Source organism: Oryx dammah, unplaced genomic scaffold (genome assembly GCF_014754425.2).
Source record: "Oryx dammah isolate SB20612 unplaced genomic scaffold, SCBI_Odam_1.1 HiC_scaffold_18, whole genome shotgun sequence".
In the NCBI taxonomy this organism is placed as follows: Eukaryota; Metazoa; Chordata; class Mammalia; order Artiodactyla; family Bovidae; genus Oryx; species Oryx dammah.
Window position 1 is genome coordinate 62,332,448 of NW_024070202.1, and position 13,854 is coordinate 62,346,301.

Consider the following 13,854-nt stretch of genomic DNA (forward strand, 5'->3'; position numbering starts at 1 on the left):
CATGTTTCAATGCCATTCTCCCAAATCATGCCACCCTCTTCCTCTCCCACAGAGTCCAAAAGACTGTTCTATACATCTGTGTCTCTTTTGCTCTCTCACATACAGGGTTATCGTTACCATCTCATATATATGCGTTAGTACACTGTATTGGTGTTTTTCTTTCTGGCTTACTTCCCTCTGTATAATAGGCTCCAGTTTCATCCACCTTATTAGAACTGATTCAATGTATTCTTTTTAATGGCTGAGTAATACTCCATTGTGTATATGTACCACAGCTTTCTTATCCATTCATCTGCTGATGGACATCTAGGTTGCTTCATGTCCTGGCTATTATAAACAGTGCTGGGATGAACATTGGGGTACACGTGTCTCTTTCAATTCTGGTTTCCTCGGTGTGTATGCCCAGCAGTGGGATTGCTGGGTCATGCTGCTGCTGCTGCTGCTAAGTCACTTCAGTCGTGTCCAACTCTTCGCGACCCCATGAACTGCAGCCCACCAGGCTCCTCCGTCCATGGGATTTTCCAGGCAAGAGTACTGGAGTGGGGTGCGGGTCATAAGGCAGTTCTACTTCCAGTTTTTTAAGGAATCTCCACACTGTTCTCCATAGTGGCTGTACTAGTTTGCATCCCCACCAACAGTGTAAGAGGGATGATGCACTGGAACGAAGACTAATAATGAACTTTGTGAGTTTCTCAGGAACACTCATTGGAGTATGAACAGTTAAAATTACAAGGTCAGCTACCAGAAAGACAGAAGATAAATCTGAAAAGCAATAAAGTAGCAATTTACATTTGTTCTCACCAGAGCCTAAAGGAATACATTATAACACAGTGACAAGTTAATGTTGGAGCTTTGTAGAAAGTTGAATGTTATACAGATGTACTTTGTTGCACCCATTTTAGTCTTCTGTAAAGTGTGCCTTGGTTACACAGGTTCCTCTCTTTATATGAGCAACCACTGAGGGACACAGCTGTCAGAATCTAGAACGTGAGCCCCAGACACTTCTGCAAAAGGAGATCAAGTGACTTACTCTAAGGAAATGAGAAGTAGATGCCACAATCAAGATTCTCCCTTTGCTTTCACTCTGCAGGTAGGAGAGGGAGTGAGAGGAAAAGGGGGAAATTTGGATAGGGCTTTTAATAGGGCTTTGAAAATGCCAATGGAAACAAATAAGAAAATTGGTTCCCAGCAGCCTTGCTTTGGCCAAATTTTACTTTTTGTAGTTCATTTAACAGTATTTCCCTGGTCTCTATAATATTGCTAAACTTTATTTGGGGGCATTTACTTGTCCTTATTATTTCTATGCTCATTTCCTTCTTTTAATCTCTTATTTCTCCATCCCCAACATTTTTTACAAAATTACTTTTTTGATTAAAAGTTTTTATTTCAAATGTCCAAAATGTAGCTTTTAGTAAGAAAAGGACTGGGCTTGTACCTTGGTGACCAGATGAGGAATTCACGTGTGGTTGTTCTGTGGGGTTTCTTTTTCTTAAAAACAAAAACGTATTTATTTATTCATTTGGCTGCATCAGGTGTTAGTTGCAGGATGAGGGCTCTAGTTTCCTGACCAGGGATTGAACCCAGGCCCCCCTTGCTACTAGACCACCAGGAAGTCCTGCCCTGTGGGGTTTCTCTCCTCAGAATTTGTCTGCTTTGATCCAGTATTTCTATAAGGTCACATAAGGAAGTACTTTCCTGGTACATCTGGAACTCCTGGGGAAAACAGGCATTAAAGTTGGCCAGTAATTGTAATATTAATGTATATTCATTATAATCTTGAATTAATTCATAGGATCATCTGCACACAACACACTTTTTTTTTTTTAAGTGCAGCTTTCAGTTCTCTGTATCTCTCTAGCATTCACCACTATGTGGCAGTCCTTAGCCTAAAGATACAGATATGAATACACTACACTGCCTGCTCTTGTGCATTTCAACAAAATGAAATCTGGCACATAACCTTCATGACTATTCCATTTTCTGCTCTACCACCCTCCCTGTGTGAAGCAGCCTTCTTTCTTGGGGGAGGGGAGAGAGACGTAGAGGAGTTGCTTACCATTTTATACAAGCTTAACAATCCACCAGATGGTCCTTATTTGTAAAGAATGTGTGGGAAGCAGGGAACTTCAAGGGGAGGAGCAACTGCTCAGATAGCTGAGAAACTTGTAGCCCAGAGAGGGTAGAACTGGTTGGAAGATCTCACAGCTGTCCCTGTTCTACCGCACTCTACTTCCCTGCATCTTCACATCCATTCTGGACTGTCAGCCTCAGGCTTTGGGAGGACAGAGGACTTACCATCCTCTATATACAACATCCACTGCTTTGGACATCTAGGGAGCAGTTACTCTGATGGAAGACGGTAAAGCATCTGCCTTCAATGCGGGAGACCTGGGTTCGATCCCTGGGTCGGGATGTTCCCCTGGAGAAGGAAATGGCAACCCACTCCAGTACTCTTGTCTGGAGAATCCCATGTGCAGAGGAGCCCAGTAGGCTACAGTCCATGGGGTCGCAAAGAGTCGGACACGACTGAGCGACTCACTTTACATTCACTGCCATATTTATTTCTTTTTTACAGATCTGTAAGGTAGACATCTTTATTACTCTTATTTTAGGGATGGGGAGATGGAGGCTCTAAAAGGTCTGGTAACTCAGCCAAGGTCACAGGGCTGGTATATGTCAGACCAGAGGCTGAAATGTGGGTCTATCATTAGCCTGTGTCTTGACTAATACACCAGACTGCCTTTCTCTGGGATTCTCCACTTGACAAAGGGACTCAGCACTGGTCAAAACCCACTGCGTGTGTCTTAAACAACAGGTGCTCCTCTTTTAATTCAGTTTTACAAACTTTCACAGTCAGGCTCTGTGGGACAATATGAGGCCGAGAAGTAAAGCTTCTTTGTCCTCTAGAAATTACGAGACCAAGGGAGAGAAGGGCTGGAACTGAGTAACTGTCAGATGCACTGCAGAACACAGCATAATTCATCTTCATCTGGTTGTTATCCCCTGCATTCATTCCCCCAATCACTCATTTATTCATTCAACAAGTGTTTTCTCTGGCAAAAACGGTACCAGTTGAATCCAGAGGGTAACACACTGGATCATCTGACACATTATTTCAGAATCTAAGATATCTGTAATATCACTTCAATAATTTTTTTAAAAGAGTCTAAAAATAGTTGTTCCCTGCTTCGATGAAAGACAAGTGAAAATTTAAATTCACAAAATATAGAATATGAGGGATTACTAGTTAGCATGGCAATTTTTTTCCCTTTACAAAATAATTGCCCTTAAAAAGGCATAACAGTGAATGAATGCTGATATTAACTTCCTTAAATAATGAAATCACTGGACAAAAACACTTAAGGGCAAGGATCCATAGCCAAGTGAAGCAACTGGAATTATAACGGAGATAATGCTGTGGCTTCGTTTACAAAATTGGAAATTAAGGACAATTTTTTGGAACAAGTCCACTGGACACTGCAAGGAAAGAACTTATCACGTGGCTGTAGGGTTCTGTGCAAAGAATGCAAAGGTGGGGTGGCGGGAGAAGGGTGACCGGGATCTGCCTAGTTTTCCCAGTCTTTCTAGGCTCCCATCAGTCATGCCTTCCGCTTGCTAAGGGAAAGAAAAATGGGTTTTCGACTAGTTTTGTGTTTTAACAGCAAGTAAAGTTTTTCTGCTTTATTTCAAGCCACAAGGTTACAGCATTTGAAACAGAACACACTTGTTGATAATTTTTTCTTCTCTGTCCATTAAATTTTGTCACCTCCTACCCCGGTCCTTCAGTTTTAATGTCAGGCACACACTTGGGTCTTGATCCTTATCAGCTCCCCTGGAGGTACTCTGATGCCATTTTAAATCAGGCTGCCCTGCCTGTCGCATCCGTTAGCGAGAGAGCTGCTTTCAGCAGCATTCTAAACTGAGAGGCCACACGTCCTGGAGTAACGTGACCCAGTGGCTCTACTTTGTTAGGTTCTTCTTCCAGCGGCTGGGCCACCGAGGAGCCAGAGCGCTCGCACAGCGCCCCCGCGTGGTCATTCCCGAGCGCCTTCCCGCCCCCGCAGCCTCCACCCGTCCAGCCGCTCCCGCTACGAGCTGCTGGGGCCACGCGGGCTTCCCTGGGCTCCACTTTCAGCCTTAATCGGGTCTGAAACTTCCACCAGCAGCCCCCTCCCCCAGAGGGCCCTTTCTTCTTCCCGGCCGTTCCCAATGGGAGGGGCAGCTGCTCCCGGAAGGCGGTTCGTGCCCTCGTCTGGCCGAGCCCCACGCGGGTCCGAAGCAGGGCACAGGTCGCGGGGCGGCCCCAGGTTGGCCCCCGCCCCCGCCCCCGCCGGAAGTCCGCGCGTGCGCGTTGGCCGGCTGGGAGCGCGCGTCCGTCGCGGAGGGGCGGCGGGAGCGGGGCCGCGGCCGCTCACAGTGTCCCCGCCCCCGCCCCCCGGCGTTCCGCGGTCGCCGTGACAACCGGAGCGGCGGCAACGGCGGCAGGCGCTCGAGTCCGGCGCCGCCTCCCGGCTGCACCGCCAGCAGGCAGCCGCCGCCCGGCCTTGCAGCTCTCCCCGCCTCCCCTCTCGCGGGGAGGGACCGGCCCGCCCTCCGCCCGCCCGCCTGCCGGAGAGTGAGCGGCGCCGGGGCCGCCCCGCCAGCCCGGCGTTTCCCGGCCGCCGTCCGGGCGCGCGCAGCGAGCGGGCGCGACTATGCCAAGATGGTCCTGCAGGCGCGGAACAAGCACCGGGAGGCGGCCCCTAAGCCGCCCCAGCCGCCCCGCGCCTCGCAGTCACCGCTGAGGGGGTCGCCAGATGTCGGCGCCGGGGAGCCCGGGCCCGAGCGCGCGCCCCCGTCCCCTCGGCGCAAGGGCGCCGCGGGCAGGAAGGGGCCCAGAGCCGAGTCCGCCGCGCCACCCGCCGGGGGCGGCCTCGGGGGGCGCTTGGCGGCCGGGCTGCGCGGGGCGCTGGGCCTGCGGCGCTCGGGGCGCGGCCGAACCTGGACCACGCTCCTGCTAGGTGAGCAGCCCAGCGCGCGGGCGCTGCCGGGACGCGCAACTTTGAGGCGCGGGCCCCCTCTACCCTTTCTCTCCGCTCTCCTCCGGCTTCCGCGCCGCCGAGCTCCGCCGGTCGGTCGCCGCCAGTTTGCAACCCTCTTCGACTTTTCCTGGGACGTCCTTACCTCTTCTTTCACTCCCCCTCCTTCAGGCTCAGCCTTCCTCGCTCCCTTCCTACTTGCTCTCTTTCTCTGCTTTAAAAAAAAAAAAAAAAAATGGCCCCGAGATCAACAGCTGCCCGGCCTGGCTGCGAACTGGCAGGTCTGCGCTAACCAGACTCAGGCGCTGTTGATTGGCGCGGACCGGCCGCCTTCCCGTTATCTCGGCCCCTGTCCGGGAGGATGGTTTGCCTTGGGTTGGAAGCGATTCTGCTGAGCTCAAAGCAAAAGCTCGTCCGCTGTTCTAGAAAGTTGCTAAACTTATCATTAAATTTTAGCGTGCCTTTTTCGTCTTGACTGGAAACACCGCCGATGGCACTTTGTGATTCCCCTCCGCAAGTACTTTTCAGGTCGCGTTGTGTTTGGGGCGCCCAAGCTGGGACCCTGCTGACCTAGCAATGATTGGTATGGAGGGCTCTCCTCTCCATCCACTACGTTGACCGAACGGATAATGTGTAATGATGTGCTGAAAAAAATAAAGTTGAAACATTCACGTGTTGTGGAACGACTTCAGATTTCCTTTGTTTCCTGATTGACATTCTGATAAGGCAAGTTATAGCAGTTTGAATGATAGGCCTGATTTTTCTAAGTCAGCTAGTAAAAAGATGTAACACTGCCTTTCCTATATAATGTCATTAATGGACTTTGGCTACTGAATTATTTAACTCTTTGTCCTTTCTAATTCCCTTAGTGATATCAAAATTTGGAGTTCAGTATAGATCAGGGAATAAAATATAGCATATCAGCCTCCCCTGAGATCACAGGCGTCACTAGAAGCCACTCAGTTATAAAAAGCCACAGTCATCACACACGCATTTTAATGGGTGCAGGTAGGTTGATATTGCTGTTGGGGTACTTTTTTTTCTGTGATAGATTCAAGCTTAGAAAAATTCAGTATTTTCAGTATATTTCTCTTTTTTCAGTAGTGAGCATGAAAAATCTTGTCAGTGTGCAGGTTAGATAAATTCACCTTGGGGAGGCAGCATGGTACAGTGGATGAGACAGAGGCTCCTGATCCAGTTCAGGGTGTTTAAGTTTGGTTTAAGTTTGAAGTTATTTCCTTTGTGAGTGTTGCCTTCTCTATGACACGGGATTATCACCTGCCCTACTTACTCCAGGGCATGTCCTGAGGAGCAGAACCCAAAGGAGCTGGGGTACAGCATGGCTAGACAGTTTGTATCTAAGCATTTAACAAGTTTTAGTTGCTATTATAAAAGCACATGCATAATACTGATTTGATATCTGGTGACAGGATAAAGGGGACTTCCCTGGTGGCTCAGTGGTGAAGAATCTGCCTGCAATGCAGGAGCCGCTGGAGATGTGGGATTCAATCTCTGGATCTGGAAGATCTCCTGGAGGAGGAAATGGCAACCCACTCTAGTATTCTTGCCTGGAGAATCCCATGGACAAAGGAGCCTGGTGGGCCACAGTTCATAGGGTCCCAAAGAGTCGGGCAGGACTGAAGTGACTTGGCACGCATGCACAATAGGATGAAATTGCTTTTTTTTCTGGACTATCTGCTGTAAACATTAACCACTTTGTAGCAAAATATAGAATGGTATCACTCCTTCAGGGAGGTTATAGAAACAAACCATAGAATATCTGTTGCCATTTTTGTGCGTATTTTCTTTGCTCCTAATTGCAAAGGAGCAAAGAATTCAAATTTCCTTTGAATCTTATATCGGATGGCTTATATTTGGATCTAGTAATGCTCAGACCTAAGTACAATTTTATATTACTGTAGCAGTGTGGCAGTTCGGGTATTAGAAGGAGGTACAGTGAAGGTCCCACAGTTTTGGATGTACTTTGGGCAGTGTGGCCATCAGATGGATGGAGGTTGGATGACCAGACCAAGGTCTAGAGACTTTCTGTCCTTGATAGCTGTTTACGTGCGGCCATAGGGCAGCTTATGTTTCTGAGAGATGGTTAAAAGATGGTTCTGGAGAATAGTCGGACCTGGGATGTTTAGTTCTTTCTGTGGATCTGTACTTTCAGATCCTATGAAAAGGAGCAGGGTTTGGACATTTTTGAAAGCTGCCTCATTTCACTCTTCTTTCCCCTCCACAAATCAGTGAGAGTTGAGCTGACATGGTGTGGTTTTTTAGTACAGTATTTTGCTGTGACAAAAATTGCTTCATTTATGTTTTGGAAGAAATTTTAACCATTTGGTTCTCCCTGATAGAAGCACACATTTTAAAGAGAGAATGACTTGGTGTTCCTAGTCTCTCATCTCGTCCACATGTGCAGAGCAGTGGTGGGAAACTCACTTCTTGTCAAAGTGGCCCTTTCCACTGTTCAGCAGAATAAGCTTTGTTTAAAAAAAAATGCGTTTTATTAAACATGTCTTTCTTTTAGGCACTGTTTACTATTTAATGGTAACAGTCATAAAGAAGGTTCTTGAAATGTTTATTTTTAGAAATTTCAACCCAGTAGCTCCCTTTATCAGCCAGGGGAGGCAGTGGTGTAGTAGAAAAAACCGAGAGTGTTTCTCCAACTTTTTTGACTATAACCTTCAGTAAGCAACATAAGTCCATTAAACCTGCTCACAGTTGTGAAAATCCAACCCTGTACATTTATGTGTCTGTCTGTCAAACTGTTTGTGTATGTCAGTGTCCTGGCAGGAAACAGATTTAATAAGTGGCCTGTTTTGAGAAGTATGAGCAGGTTTAAGGAACCCACAAAGGACACTGAAGCACCCAGGGATTGTCACCAGTGGGAAGATGCTACCACTTCTGGACCTGAAATGGAAAGGGAGCTCCCTCCGGAGCTCAACCCAGGGAATGCTGTGCAGTGGGGGCAAGATCATCCAAGAGGAGGGATCCTAGACACTCCTGCCCACCCTCTGATCTCCCGCTGGTGCCGCTCACTGGCTGACCTTTGGCAAGAGGCCCAGCTGAATCATTGTGCAGAGTCAGCCTCCTGGGGCTGGGAACGAGGCAGAGAAGGGAGAAGAATGAGTTTGAAAAGGGAAATGGAGACTAAGGATCGGTATGTACACAGTATTTAAAGTTAAAGGATCATGTACTATACTCACCCTGTAATATACAGTACACCCTGATTTTCTGTTCTGTCCTTTTTCAAAAAATGCTGTTTGTAAACAGCCTTAGAAGAACTGTTTGCTGATTCTGTACCTGTTTCAGACTTGTTGGTGCCTGAGCTAAGCATGTAGCTTTTCTGAGTCTCAGTTTGTTCACATATTAAAATGGGAGGCCTGGACTAGACTAGTTCTCAATCTTGGCTGTATACTAGTGTTACCTGGAAACTTAAAAAAAATCCTGATGGCTAAGCCACGGGTCAGACAAAGCAGAATCGGGTGGGATGATGTGGAAGGAAGCATCAGTAGCTTTAAAATCTGATGTTCTGCTTCCCTTTAGGAACAGTCTGTCCCTCATCACAGGCTGCCCTGGACAGACAAGCCTGGTGGGCTATGGTCCATGGGGTCACAAAGAGTCGGGCATGACTGAGCATCTGAGTATCTATGTCCCTCATCACAGAGCTGACATTCCTACTTGGCAGCAGTCCCCTGGAACTAGTGTAACTGCCCCTCCCCTCTTTTAAACGTGGACACAGACAACAAAGTTTGCCAAGGTTTCTTTTAATTTCTATTGTTTTCCCAACATGGACTGTGGGCTGCCGTTTATCATCTGATATGTCTGTTGAATTAACTGGAGATTCATGGAGATGGTGAGGACTAGGGATGTGGTGAGGGGACAGATTTAAGGGAGAAGGTCAAGAATTCATTCTATCTTGGACATGTTACCTTCGAGACCTTTGTGAGAAGTCCAAGTACAAATGTCAAGTAGGTGAGGGACATAAAAGGGCTGAATGGGAACCTAAAATAGGGAGTCTTCAGCAAATGGGTGATACTAAATTCTTGGAAATTGATGATAGCATTTCTGCATATGTGCGGTTCACTATGTACCAGGCATAGTTCCAGCTACTTTAGATTAACTGACTTATCTCAAACTCATTTTACTACTAACTCAGTCCTTACCATGACACTGATTGTCATACCCATTTTACCAAATGGGGGATGTGAGGCACACAGATGTTAAATAACTTGCCCAAGGTCTCCCCTAGAATGTGGAAAGGTCAAGACTTGAACCCAAGCAATATGGCTCCAGAGTTCATGCTCTTAAACACTACTTATAAACATTATAGTTAATCTTATAAAAAGCAGTCCTTGAGCAGGAACAAGTTTAAAAACCAGAAGAATTAATTTTTAGAGTACATATATCTACAACTATTGTAACTTTTATTTTTGCTTTAATACTAATTTTTATTTTCTTAGCATTATTACTGTCTCCCCCACCCCCCTCATAAGTGCATTTAAGAGCTCATTTATCTTCATGTTTGCCTGACATTTCCTTACTTCCTTTCCAAAGTAACAAATTATCAAGTGTGTTTTTCAGTACTTTCACCACATGTAATTGATTCTTGGATGGCATTTTATAATTTTAATCATAGCAGCAAATGTTAACCTAATAGCATAGTCACCAAAATCAGTCACAGAAATTCTGAGTGATTCATTGTAGTGACCAAGGGTTTATCTTCTAGTTTACAGTAGCACCAACTATATCTTAAAATGAAGTTTATAAATCACTTGGCCAGTAACTTATGAAAACTTGCCATCTTGACAGATTTTAATTTGAGAATATTGTTTTAATTGAGAAGAATGAGGATTTATGCTTATTTTCACACCAACTCCAGTTTGCCTAATAAGCTATTGCTCTGCGTTGTGTTTTCCTGTTACTTCCTAACAGTAACCACTGCTTTGTGTTGTGCTGCAAATGTCACAGCTCAGACTCTTTTCCCCATGTTTTCATACTAATCATAAAGTACTTACATAACTAGCAGAGTGCTACTGTTTTCTAGTATGTTTAAAAGTTGTTTTTTTTTTAATAAGACCGTTTTGCCAAAATTTTACTTTCATATTAGATTCAAAGGATTTGTTAATGAAAGAAACCACTTGTTACTCACAAATAAACAGTTTCAATTTTTTAATAGAAGATTATTTGACTTAATTTAAATCAATAATCATTAAAAGAAAAATAGAAACAATAGAAAGAAGTAACAGCCTATACCTCACCAAATTTGGCCAACCTACACCCAGACTTGAACAGTGCTGGGAAGTCCCAAATGACAGCAATCTGGAGTCCCAGTTGGGAAAAGGTCCCAGGCAGTGTCCATTCCACCAGTGAGACTTCAGATTGCAGCTTTGGGAGCTCCTGCTTATAATCTCAGGCTGCAAACTGATTTCATTGAAAAATGCAGCTCTGGTTTAACTTTTACCATGCTGTTTCTTTGTTGACTGTGGCTCAGATCATGAACTCCTTATTACCAAATTCAGACTCAAATTGAAGAAAGTAGGGAAAACTGCTAGACCATTCAGGTATGACTTAAATCAAATCCCTTATGATTATACAATGGAAGTGAGAAATAGATTCAAGGGATTAGCTCTGATAGAGTGCCTGAAAAACTATGGACTGAGGTTCGTGACATTGTACAGGAGACAGGGATCAAGACCATCCCCATTGAAAAGAAATGCAAAAAAGCAAAATGGCTCTCTGGGGAGGCCTTACAAATAGCTCTGAAAAGAAGAGAGGTGAAAAGCAAAGGAGAAAAGGCAAGATATAAGCATCTGAATGCAGAGTTCCAAAGAATAGCAAGAAGAGATAAGAAAGACTTCTTCAGCGATCAATGCAAAGAAATAGAGGAAAACAACAGAATGGGAAGGACTACAGATCTCTTCAAGAAAATTAGAGATATCAAGGGAACATTTCATGCAAAGATGGGCTCAGTAAAGGACAGAAATGGTATGGACCTAACAGAAGCAGAAGATATTAAGAAGAGGTGGCCAGTCTATGTCCGATGCAGGATACAGGATGCTTGGGGCTGGTGCACGGGGATGACCCAGAGAGATGTTATGGGGAGGGAAGTGGGAGGGGGGTTCATGTTTGGGAACGCATGTACACCCGTGGTGGATTCATGTCAATGTATGGCAAAACCTATACAGTATTGTAAAATAAAGTAAAAAATTTAAATTAAAAAAAGAGGTGGCAAGAATACACAGAAGATCTATACAAAAAAGATCTTCACAACCTGGATAATCATGATGGTGTGATCACTCATCTAGAGCCAGACATCCTGGAATGTGAAGTCAAGTGGGCCTTAGAAAGCATCACTATGAACAAAGCTAGTGGAGGTGATGGAATTCCAGTTGAGCTATTTCAAATCCTGAAAGATGATGCTGTGAAAGTGCTGCACTCAATATGCCAGCAAATTTGGAAAACTCAGCAGTGGCCACAGGACTGGAAAAGGTCAGTTTTCATTCCAATCCCAAAGAAAGGCAATGCCAAAGAATGCTCAAACTACTGCACGATTGTACTCATCTCACATGCTAGTAAAGTAATGCTCAAAATTCTCCAAGCCAGGCTTCAGCAATACGTGAACCGTGAACTTCCTGATGGTCAAGCTGGTTTTCGAAAAGGCAGAAGAACCAGAGATCAAATTGCCAATATCTGCTGGATCATGGAAAAAGCAAGAGAGTTCCAGAAAAACATCTACTTCTGCTTTATTGACTATGCCAAAGGCTTTAACTGTGTGGATCACAATAAACTGGGGGAAATTTTGAAAGAGATGGGAATACCAGACCACCTGACCTGCCTCTTGAGAAATCTGTACGCAGGTCAGGAAGCAACAGTTAGAACTGTACATGGAACAACAGACTGGTTCCAAATAGGAAAAGGAGTACGTCAAGGCTGTATATTGTCACCCTGCTTATTTAACTTATATGCAGAGTACATCATGAGAAACGCTGGACTGGAAGAAGCATGAGCTGGAATCAAGATTGCCGGGAGAGATATCAATAACTTCAGATATGCAGATGGCACCACCCTTATGGCAAAAAGTGAAGAGGAACTAAAAAGCCTCTTGAAGAAAGTGAAAGAGGAGAGTGAAAAAGTTGGCTTAAAGCTCAACATTCAGAAAACGAAGATCATAGCATCTGGTCCCATCACATCATGGGAAATAGATGAGAAAACAGTGGAAACAGTGTCAGACTTTATTTTTGGGGGCTCCAAAATCACTGCAGATGGTGATTGCAGCCATGAAATTAAAAGACGCTTACTCCTTGGAAGAAAAGTTATGACCAACCTAGATAGCGTATTCAAAAGCAGAGACATTACTTTGCCGACTTAAGATCCGTCTAGTCAAGGCTATGGTTTTTCCAGTAGTTATGTATGGATGTGAGAGTTGGACTGTGAAGAAGGCTGAGCCCTGAAGAATTGATGCTTTTGAACTGTGGTGTTGGAGAAGACTCTTGAGAGTCCCTTGGACTGCAAAGGAGATCCAACCAGTCCATTCTGAAGGAGATCATCCCTGGGATTTCTTTGGAAGGAATGATGCTCAAGCTGAAGCTCCAGTACTTTGGCCACCTCATGCAAAGAGTTGACTCATTGGAAAAGACTTTGATGCTGGGAGGGATTGGGGGCAGGAGGAGAAGGGGACAACAGAGGATGAGATGGCTGGATGGCGTCACTGACTCGATGGACGTGAGTCTGAGTGAACTCTGGGAGTTGGTGATGGGCAGGGACCTGGCGTGCTGTGATTCATGGGGTCGCAAAGAGTCGGACAAGACTGAGCGACTGAACTGAACTGATGCTGTTTGTTTTACCTTGTGAGTCATAGGATTTCGTTAGACAGTGATGGGTTGGCCAGACCTCCAGGGGCTCAAGAGTTCCAAGACCTACTCCCTTTCTTATCTAAAGTGCTTCCTGACTTACTGTGCTTGCAGGCAGGTATGGCATCTGGGCAGTGTCCAGGGAGGTCAGAAGCAGGTCAGAGGCCTGGTCTCCTGAAGCCTGAGCAAGACTTCCTCCATTTTAATGTCCCTAACAAAAGACCTGATTTCTCACTCTTCTCATCTTTGATCTCCTTGGAAGTTTCATGAAAATCTAAAACTTAAAAATTAACTCCTGGAGTTTTATATGTGAGGAAACTAAAGTGAGAGAGGTGAATGGCCTGACATCTCTTGTGAATTCACTGAGGGAAGTCAGAGATTAAAGTTAAGGTATCTTGGCTTCTTGGGGCTTCCCGGGTGGCTCAATAGTAAAGAATTTGCCTGCCAAGCAGGAGTCTCAGCTTCGATTCCTGGGTCAGGAAGATCCACTGGACAAGGAAATGGCAATCCATTCCCGTATTCTTGGCTGGGAAATCCCATGGACAGAGTCATCTTGTGGGCTACAGTCCATGAGGTCACAAAGAGTCAGACGTGACTTAGCAACTAAACAACAGTTATCTTGACTTGTTTGATACATCTGTCAAATTGTAGGTTTCAGATCTACAATCTAAGGCAACTGTCAAAGATACTGTAATGGGAACATGTTTAGTAGTCCCAACACCTAATTATATGTTCCAAGACGTAATAACGTTTTTAGCAAGAGTTCTACTTTGGTGGCTTATGCTCACTTAGGGAATTACTCTGTTTGTTAAATCCTTATGGTCAACTTGTCAGCCTCCATTTTGACTTTGCATAACTATTTTTTTTTTTTTTTTGCAAGCTACTAAATTTTGAATTGTTTTTGATTGGTTGGTTGGGATTGTCATTAAAAAAAGCAGAGCAAAATATTAAAAATCAGTGTCATAGTTTTCTTAATC

The 13,854-nt window shown here is 45.0% G+C and overlaps 1 protein-coding gene across 2 annotated transcripts in view; it reads left to right on the forward strand.

The window, feature by feature from the left end:
• The first annotated feature begins 4,613 nt into the window (after positions 1-4,613).
• Positions 4,614-13,854, forward strand: part of DPY19L1 (dpy-19 like C-mannosyltransferase 1) — a 95,566-nt gene continuing 86,325 nt past the window's right edge. The window contains exon 1 of one of the 2 annotated variants that reach the window (XM_040260206.1): positions 4,614-5,000. In XM_040260206.1, the coding sequence (XP_040116140.1) occupies positions 4,703-5,000 (298 nt within the window). In that variant the 5' untranslated portion in view covers positions 4,614-4,702. The remainder of the gene's footprint in view (positions 5,001-13,854) is intronic. The other variant, XM_040260207.1, reaches the window with a different exon arrangement.